We start from the raw sequence: 10,304 nt of genomic DNA on the forward strand, positions 1-10,304 counted from the left end.
TTTGCGGGCGGGATAACTCAAAAAGTTCTCAACCGATTCCAATGAAATTTTGCACATATCTACTTTACAGTAATAGCTTCTAGTTAAACCTCAAGCATTCCAAAATTTTTTTCAAAAATTAACCCTTTTACCAAAAAAAAACCATTGAAAAAAAGGTGAAAAATCGAACTTTTTTTTCTGAGGTGTGCCAATTTACGATTTTGTGACTTTTTTAATTTTTTTTTGGTTTAACTAGAAGATATATGTTTTATGAACACGTACAAACTAATTTTTTTGATTTCTAATCACCGTACGAAATGTGAGAACGCCCGCAAATTGATGGCGTTTTCCGAGAGGGTCTTGGCAGATTTATTTTTACGGCAGCCATTTTAAAAAAAAAAATTAAAAAAAATTTTTTTTGTGTATTTTAATATATAATAAATAACCCTAAAAAAGTTCAAAAAGATTCAGTCATTCCTTCCTAGTTTAAAAAGTCCTCAAAAAATGGTAAAAATTAAGGCGATTACATGTATCGCCCCCCTTAAAAAACCGTTACACTTTTACAAAATATAAAACAAACATCATAATCCTTCAGTCCAATTCTATTTATTGTAACACGATATGAAGCCCTTTGGAAAGCAATAAATATTCAGTTTAATGACGAGTTGAGATAATATTTGATATTTGTCTATCTTATATAATCACTTGAAGATATAGCTGTTTATGCGATTACGGAATTTGAAGATAAATTTGTTCCGAGAAATTTAAACTTTGAGGTATTATGTATCAAATAGCGCTTATGTAAAAATACCGAAAAACCGATATTTTTGGGATAAATACCGGTAAAAATCGGGCGGTTTACCGGTAATTCGGTATATCGGTATACCGGTATTGCATTCCCTAGTTATTTCTAACTTTTCTCCTTTCTGGTGCACCAGAAGTCTAATTCCTTCACTATTATTTTAATTGTCAATTAAAAATTAAGTCTTAGTGTCTAATTTATGACCTGGAGGTCTACCATTACTGCAAAAACAATTACTGGTCATCGTACCTTGATAATCGAGAGATCTACCTGGGTTTCTCCTTGGTGACCAGGTTCTTCATTTTTCTGCAAAATTAATTACTGGATTCCCTGTTTTAATCAACTAAAAATCTCTCATATCCTGGGTCTTGTTTCTTCCGCAGAAGCAATTGCTGGTCCTGGTTTGGTAAGTCAGAGGCTTAATTGGTGACCAGGAAATAAATTGTAGTCCTATTTTGATAATGCAGATGCCTAATTGATGACTTGCGTAATGAATGATTGATTGGTAGTCCTTTCTTGATAGTGCAGAGATCTAATTGATGACCTGTTTTTTGCAAAATCAATGATTGGTCGTTCTACTTTGATAATTCATAGGTCTGTTTTGATAATATGAAGTCATTGGTGAAATCGCATCACCTTCCTGAAAAAAAGAGAAAACTAGTGAACTTCCCGTACCGTAATGAAATATTCAAAAAATTTAAAACGTTTTCAAATATATTATTACAAATACTGTAACTTTCATTATTTTTGCATTATTTTGTTATATTTGAGCAAATCAAATGTAAATCATAAACAATTTATCTCCGGAACGTTAACAATCGTCATTTCATTTCGAATTCAATTTCAAAAAAATAGTTGCCTAATTTGCACAAAATTGAAAAAGTGCTCCCGTATAGTCACAGTCTAATTTGATATTTTGATGTTTGATTCATTCAAACTGGTTGTTCAGTACGCCTCAAATCATCGAAGAACGATTGTATCCACACATATGTACATACATTCATTTTTTCTAAGGTATGCCAGAATGTTCAGAAACCTCTGAAACGTAAATATATGAAAACATTTTCAATTTCAATTTTTGGACGATTGCATTAACTTATGGGAAGACAATAAATTGATTAAATTGAAAACTAGATAAGATGCTTACTAATAATTTTGGGCATTTTCAGTGGCGTCGGAACCAAATTTTTGATGGGTGGGCTCGTTTTTTTTTTTTTTTTTAGATAGGCAACCAGTGGTCTCATTTTTTTTTAGAGATATTAGCCCATATAATTTTTGAAATTGATGGGTGGGCTGAGCCCCCCCATCAAAATTCATGGGTGGGCTCAAGCCCACACAGCCCACACGGTTCCGACGCCACTGGGCATTTTTATTGCAATTTAATTAGTTTTATGGCAATAAGGATTCATCCAGATGCCATACTCATAAATCGTTAAAAATAAGAGAAACGGTCAATAGTGCAAAATTCGTAGACATACTTTTTTTCCGAGCGATTTTGTTATACAAAACGCTATTCAAATTATGCAATTATTTTACTTTTTTTACATTTACATATTAAGCTATTAATTCTAATCAAACTAGTGGTGTATGGCATCGTGCCTTAAGGCAAATTGCTGGAACTTCCCATACCATAATGAAATATTCGAGAAATTTTAAACGTTTTCAAATATATTATTACAAATACTGTGACTTTCATTATTTTTGCTATCTTAATTGTTATGTCTGAGCAAATCTAATGTAAATCATAAATTATCTCCAGAACATTAACAATCGTCATTTCATTTCGAATTCAATTTCAAAAAAAAAAAAAATAGTGGCCTAATTTACACAAAATTGAAAAAGTGCTCCAACATAGTCACAGTCTTATACGCATTTGCAAATAATTCTGTGCGACATTTTCACTCATACTGTGCTTAGCTTGGCGGCATTTTCACATTTTTCAATAGTTTTCACAAAATTGGAAAAGTGCTCCAGTACATAAACAGTCTAAACGCACTCGGGTAAACATTTGTACCAGAGTGGCGCTTAGACTGTGCTTAGCCTGGGTGATTTTTTGAATTTTTAATCCAAAATTACAAAAATATTTTATGGAAAATAAGAAAAGATGTAATAATTTATATTTATCCTCAAAAGCGATTGTTTTGTTAAGACAAGCAGAAAGTTTTTTAGAACATTCAAATCGGACGCTTAGTTCACTCAAAAACTGCCATTTCTTGCATATTTAGCTCTGTATCTCCGAAACCGCTGGACCTGCCTTTGCCAAAAACTAATAACCACTTTTCCCCGTCATTACGAACTGAATGTTTTTTGGATCATACAAAACAGATGCTCCGTTCCCTCAAAAACTCGATTTCTATTTTCTGCACTATTTGCTCTTTATCTCCGTAACTGCTGGACCTGCCTTTGCCAAAAACTAATCAGCACATCTCCCTATCAATAGGGATCGAATGTTTGTTAAACCATTCAAATCGGTTAATCCGTGCGCCCGAAAACGTGGACAAAAAATTGTATCCAGACATACATACACACTCACACACACACACACATACACACACATCCATTTAGTTTCTGAGGTATGCCCCTTAAAAATGTTCAGAAACTTTCAAAACGTCGAGAAATGCAAAAATTTTCATTTTCCATTTTCGGCCCATTACTATAACTACCCTACGGGAAGTTAATAACAAAAGCTTGGTTTAAACTATTCAATTCAAGAGTCTAATTCATCCCTTACCTGTGAAACGATGCTGGATCTATTACTAGGTGTCCCCAAATCTAAATCCATTGCAAAGGGCCCACTAAGTGACCTCTGCCCTGAAGGAGTCAAATGCTGGGTGCTGTACTCTGAAGGCGAATGGTGCTGGTGAAGTCCTGGTAAAACGACCAGAGGACGATCGTGAGACGAACTCAATTCTGGCGAGGAATCGCTAAAAACAATAATTTAATTAAGTGAAAAGATCTAGGGCAGAATTGGATGTGTATTATTACCTGATTGCACCCGAGTCTAACTGGAGAAGAGGCTTCCTATCTTCTTCATCGGCAGCTGCTGATGGCGAGCGGTCTGCTGCATGTGATGGGCCCTAAATAGAAATGATACAAAATCCGGGAAAAATTCCAGACAACTTCTAACTACCAACTAAACATGGTAAAATCAACTGTCAATCAATCATCTGTCAAAGTGATGTCGTCTACTTACAGCATGCCTGGTACTATCATGGCATTCACAACGACAATCTTCAGGATCAACATAACTGCGTACCATTGAAGAAGATCCTTGAGGTGTCAACGATCCTCCTGCTCCATGACCTGCTGAACACTGATTTGTACCCGACACATTCGGAGGCGACGTTGCTGCCGATCTATGCTGAGAAGGCTACAGAAAAGTGAAAAATAAAACGAGTCCTTTACCTTATTTAACACTATTCCTACCAGGACCGGTCAACTCAAACTCAAATGACCGTTTTTGATTTTTTGATTAGTATTTTTTATATCAACCGTAATTGAATCGTCATCAAACTTCACGACTTTTCCTAATATGGGTCATTCTTTTACAAACCGTACACCATCCAGACCTTGACATTTTAGAATTGAATGAAATTTTACAGATATTATACATAAAATCATTTGACAGGTATTTCAGGATTTTGCTGAAAAAAATTTTTTTACGTAAATATTTACGATTGAAAAATGGATTTTTTGCTCAATTTCTATGAACATCATCTGCGGTAAATTAATTATCTCCGGATGTGCTGATCGGATCACTATTATTATTTTTTTATTAGATTCATATTGAAGTGAACTTTGTAATGAATAAAATTTTTCTTTTTGTTCAACAACAACCCTTAAATATTTACAAAGGTTTTACTCAGCCTTACCCCAACGTGAATCGATAAAAAAAACATATTTTTTCTTTTTTTCTCTGCAACAAAATTCTTTTTACAATTTGTTGGAGATTTTGTTACATCGAAAGATATTAAATATTTTCAAGCGCGAGCCGCGCTTTTCACGTCGGGGCCTCAAAGACTTGTACTCATTTGTGAATTTCAAATGACAATCTTATTGTTTTCCGGTTGAAAAATATTTTATAATTTCTGGTGAAAAATGAATATATAGTCAAAAAAAATAGGGGAGAGCGGAGCTTAAAAGTTCGTGGGTAAAAAGATCCACTGCCAATATCTCAAAAACAAGTAAAGTTAGAAATTTTTTTACAACAATTTTGGCTGATTTTGTTCGCCCTATCATCTTTCTGAAACATTATCTGAAATATTTTCTTTCAGGAAATCTGTTTTGTATTCGTACTTAGTTGATTTTTTTCTGAATTCCTGTTGGAACTATACGGCAAGTTAATTGGAATAGAAAGTTCCTGCCTTGTACATCGTCTTCCCGTAATTTCTTTATGTGAAAACAATGGATTTATCCTGAATAAATACAAAATAAGGAAAATCCTTGATAAATTCTCTCTAAAATTCATATTTTACCGAATGATTTCTAACTACTTTATGAATGACATCTACACCAAACACGACGCTAATACCAATTGAATTGACTCCCGTATTAGTGTAATTTTTTCAACATATGCGTATGTAAGTGAAAATTAGTATCTTCTTTCTTAGCTTCCAAAATTGTAAATATTATTTGAGTTAAGTCCTTGATTTTTAGTTCTACCAGCTACAAATAGCTGTTATATTGCTTCAATTGTACCTACCATCACAGTTTCTTTTTTTACTAAAAGTTTAGCTATAAGTTGGATGGTAAAAAACGCTTAAATTTTTTATACGGTTTCATTGGTTATAAATGTTCAAAGAAATTCTCAGTTTTCTACGTATACTGGATGGTTATCAAATATTTACACCCCATTTGTGCGATTTGCTGGGCATATTTATATATTTACATCGTGTATTGAACAGTTACTAAAATTTTATACTACGTTTTACTGAATATTATTGAACATGTGTTGAATAAATTTACACCTTACCTTTATTGAAAATATATGTTTGTCGGTAGTAATACGTGGCCTTTTACAACAATTTTGATTGCTGTCAATGTAGTTGAACCAACTTTTGGATTCAAAACAAAACCTATCACTATCACTCTAAATTCGTCTGAATTTACATTTTCTTGTAAGTCTGATACTACAAAAAATGCTGTCCGAACATCGTCTTTCGTACTACCGGTCAAATGACCGGTCGCGGTAGGTAAAAATAAAAATTGGAAAAACAAATTTACATTGAAAAATGTATCATATTCACATATTAGGAAAAGTTATGAAGTTTGATGACGATTCAATTACGTTTAATATGAAAAATACTAATCGAAAAATCAAATTTCACTCAATCATTTGACCGGTCCCGGTAGGAATAGTGTCAACTGACTTCTTATCACTTACAATGTTGACTGCAGTCGGTATAGTCTGTATCCTCTTCGGTGGCCTCCGCTTCTCAGGAATGTCCTCAAAATTTATCCAACTTTTGACAGGAGCAGATCTCGACATGGTTCTTTCTTCTCGTGCTGAGTTTGGAGGCGTTTTCCTCGGAGGCAAAGGCGGCGGCGGAGTCGAACATGATTCTCTCCTCGATGTCGATGTAGAATGATGCTCTCCTGATTGGGAGGCTGTCGATCCTGTGCGTCTTCGAGCTGGAGCAATGGCTTGCTCCGCAAATTCAATCCAACTAGATGATAAAGGACATAGAAATGTTTTATGTTGGTAGCTAAAAATTATAAACAGCTTCATCTACCTTTCGGCTGCTTCAGCTACAGGTCTTCTAGGCGACCTTTGACGTCCTTCTTCTGCTTCAGATGAATGTGCTGTTGAGGGCAATTTGATTCTCAAACGTTCTTGCTGCTGTTGTTTAGCATTACTAGCTGTCAAGGAGTTTTCTTGCTGAGCTGCACTTTTCAGAAGTTGCTGGAACCTGCTGGGTTCTATCGGAGTTGTTGGCCGCGGTCTTTCCACCCTAGAAATAAAATAATGAAAACATCATATAAAATGTTAGATATAAAAATGAATCGCAAAATGTGTTGGTAAGCACATAACTCAACAACGCCTGGACCAATTTGGCCATTTATTTTTTTCAAATGTTCGTTGAAGTCCAAGGATGCTTCTTACAGCGAGAATAAATCGAATAATTGCCGGGAAACCCCTAAAAACAGCCCTTTTCTTTTTCACATACAAACGTTTTCTAACTAAAACGTAGAATCAATTTGAGCATTATTGCTATTATATAAAGGTCATATTAAATTACAATCACTCACTGTATACTTCTCCTAAACGATTATTCGGATTTTGATAAATCTTTCTGAAGTTTGTTAAGAAAATTTTCTAGAATGTATGTGATTATAAAATACTGGCATGTATGTGCAATACTGTAGAAATAAATGGGAAATATTGCAAAAAACGACATGTCATTGTTTGCATTGAAAACAAATGAAAACTATCATCCACCAAAAATTTCAATTTACTTATGAACCCAGACAATGTTCGAATATGTATAATGAATTTATGATTATGAATAAGAAAAATGAAATGTCTACATTATTAATGCCGAAAAGCAGCTGAGATGTGCCAGAAATTAAAATAATATAAAATACAGTATATGTATGGAAGATTGAATGATACACATACGAACAGGATATGACAAATTATTATTATTATTTTTTATTATTAACTTTCTAAATAGAAATCAGAACGAGTTACAATTCTGTAAGCTATTGTGATGTATGTAACTCAAATACAGTATTTGAGTTCAAAACAAAAATATAAAATAATGATATGTAAAAATAAAATTGTTTAAGAAACTCCCCAGTGGGAGTTTTGTCTATGGTTCATCCCCATAGCACCATATCGGCTTAATCACCGTTCTGTATATTAGCACCTTATTATCGAGGGACAATTTAGATTTTGGGCCTAACATTCAATATAGGGATTTTACTTTTCTCTCTAACTGTTTACATTTGTTGCTGATTTGTGGAATTCAATTCAATTTTTTGTCTAAGTGCAATCCTAGATACTTTATAGTATCTGATTGAGGTATCGTTTTATCATTGATTTTTACTGCCGGACACTTGTCTCTCTTTAGGGTGAAAGTGACTTGGCAAGACTTTGATTCATTAATTTTAAGTCTCCACTTCTGGGCCCATGCTTCTATTTTGTTTAAATGGTGCTGTAGCTTTGTGCTAGCTGTTACAGAAATTATATGGGATGTTGCTATTACTGTGTCATCACCTATGTACCTAACATTGCATCTTCTTTGTATCTAACATTGCATTGATTGTGGTAAATCGTATGTAAAAATAATATAAAGGGTTGGGCCCAAGCAACTGCCTTGTGGGACGCCGGCTTTTATGAATCGATAGCTGGATAAATCTGTAGCAACATTGGTTCTGAACTGTCTTTTGTCCAAGTAGGATTGAAAGAATTTGTGGCAAAGTAATTCACTCAAAATATGAAATCAAGTATTAATCAGGGCCGGTGCTACCTTTAATGCGATACATGCGAAAAATACGAGTGCACGCCTTAGGGGGCGCCAGCACAAGATTCGGATATTAAATTTTCAATATAGTTTTTTTTTCAATATATAATTTCTTTGCATCTTTCACTAATCTTTCCACAATATTTTAAAATTCGTAAAAATTTCACTTTATAACAACAAATGGGAAAGTAAAGATGAAAACATACAATTCCGCTCTCACGATATCGATTAGGAGAAGTTTAAGATTCATTTTTGGATATCTTAAATAATAAAAAATTAAACTAATTTAATCCAACATGAAGTACCAGTGTTATGTTATGGTTATGGTTATGTTATACTGTTTAAAAGACCTTAATTTTCAATATTGTGTTGGAATTGAGGCTCATCATTTTATTTAAAGCAGTTCTACATTTAACATCGCTGATATTATAAATGTATATGCATTTTGGCGTGAAGAGTAATTTAAAAAACAATAATTATTATTTTTAGGTAAACGGTAAATATTAGTATATTATATTAACAAATTGTAGACATAGGTACAGGACAACGTCTGTCGGGTCATCTAGTTACAAATAAATATGCCTTTTGGACATTTCAAATTGACTTACTTGCAAGTGGTTTTATTATTTTTCCTCCGCTGCTTGACGGGTACTATAGGAACAGCCACAGGACGTTCTTGCGGTAAAGTCGTAGGAACATAAGGAAACTCCTCCAACTAAAACATACAACACATAAACATCTACAATATTCAACGCAACAGTCACAAATAGGGAATGCAATACAGGTATACCGGTATACCGAATTGCCGATAAACCGCCCGATTTTTCGGAGGGTATTTTTACCGGTATTTACTCCAAAAATACCGGTATTTTCGGTATTTTTACATAAGCGCTATTTGATACATAATATACTAAAGTTTAAATTTCTCGGAAAAAAATTATCTTTAAATTCCATAATCGCATAACAGCTATATCTTCAAGTGATTCTATAGGATGAACAAATGTCAAATATTTTAACTCGTCATTAAACTGAATATTTATTGCTTTACTAAGGGCTTCATATCGTGTTACAATAAATAAAATTAAACTGGTAGATAATGATGTTTGTTTCTTATGTAAAAATGTAACGGTTTTTTAAGTGATATTGCGCCAAAATATTTTATCTCATACAGATTGCCCCTGCGTAATCTTTATTTTTTTCTAACTTTATACATAATAATTATGATAATTACGAAATATTTTTGCTTCTTATTACAATTATAAAATATTATTTTTCGACAACTTTCGAAGTTTGAAAATACTATAGAAGCATCACATTGTTTTAAATAACAATACTCAACAATTATAGTAACTTATTATTTATCTCGACAAAGAATCCGATCTTAAATTAGTGTAGAACAATTATTTTTTTAAATATTGGAGATTATGCTAATTTAACACATCGGATACAGACAATACAGTTTATTATAATAATGTAATATGATCTTTATGAGTTTTGGTCTTCTTACTTATAAGTTGTTTTTGGGTGAAAAGTACTCAATATACTCGATAGTGATAATGAATTAATTGAATTGGATATAATTTTGTTGAATTATTATATAAAAAAAAAAACTTATTGTTTATTTTATTGTTTAGTTGAATATAGTTGTAGTTGTATATACATTTTTTTTATATTTGTACTAGTAACTTTCAATTTTGTTTACGTTTGTTTAAGATAATAAAAATACCGGTAATTTACCGGTATTCCGGTTCCGGTTTTAAAATGAAAAATTACCAAAAATACCGGTATTGAAATTTACATCTACTAACCTCAAAAGAGTCCTCATTCAACTCAGCGACCAGAACCCTAGCCTCGGCTCCTGCTCTGCAATTTGCCCCTCAGCATCCTCCTCCTTTTCCTGGCGCCTTCCTCCTCGCCGCCTGAAGAAGACGACGATGACCTTCTCTGAAGATCGACAACGGCCACTCTATCTCTGTCGTCTATAGTCGCACCTCTGTCGTCGTCATTTCGTCCCTCGGACACGACCGATGACTTCTTTGTGCTCGTTCCAGTTCTGC

General features: G+C 33.4%; 1 protein-coding gene across 1 annotated transcript; it reads right to left on the reverse strand.

Moving 5' to 3' along the window:
* Positions 1-3,488: 3,488 nt before the first annotated feature.
* LOC113389809 lies at positions 3,489-6,269 on the reverse strand. The gene is made up of 4 exons (XM_026626816.1): positions 6,165-6,269; positions 3,975-4,151; positions 3,767-3,858; positions 3,489-3,705 (listed from the first exon to the last, which is right to left on the reverse strand). The coding sequence occupies exons 1-4, from the start codon at positions 6,267-6,269 to the stop codon at positions 3,489-3,491; spliced, it is 591 nt and encodes a 196-aa protein (XP_026482601.1).
* Positions 6,270-10,304: the final 4,035 nt, after the last annotated feature.

Source organism: Ctenocephalides felis, unplaced genomic scaffold (genome assembly GCF_003426905.1).
Source record: "Ctenocephalides felis isolate EL2017-DRISC unplaced genomic scaffold, ASM342690v1 CF-g0.4_SCAFFOLD_03573, whole genome shotgun sequence".
NCBI classification, from domain to species: Eukaryota; Metazoa; Arthropoda; class Insecta; order Siphonaptera; family Pulicidae; genus Ctenocephalides; species Ctenocephalides felis.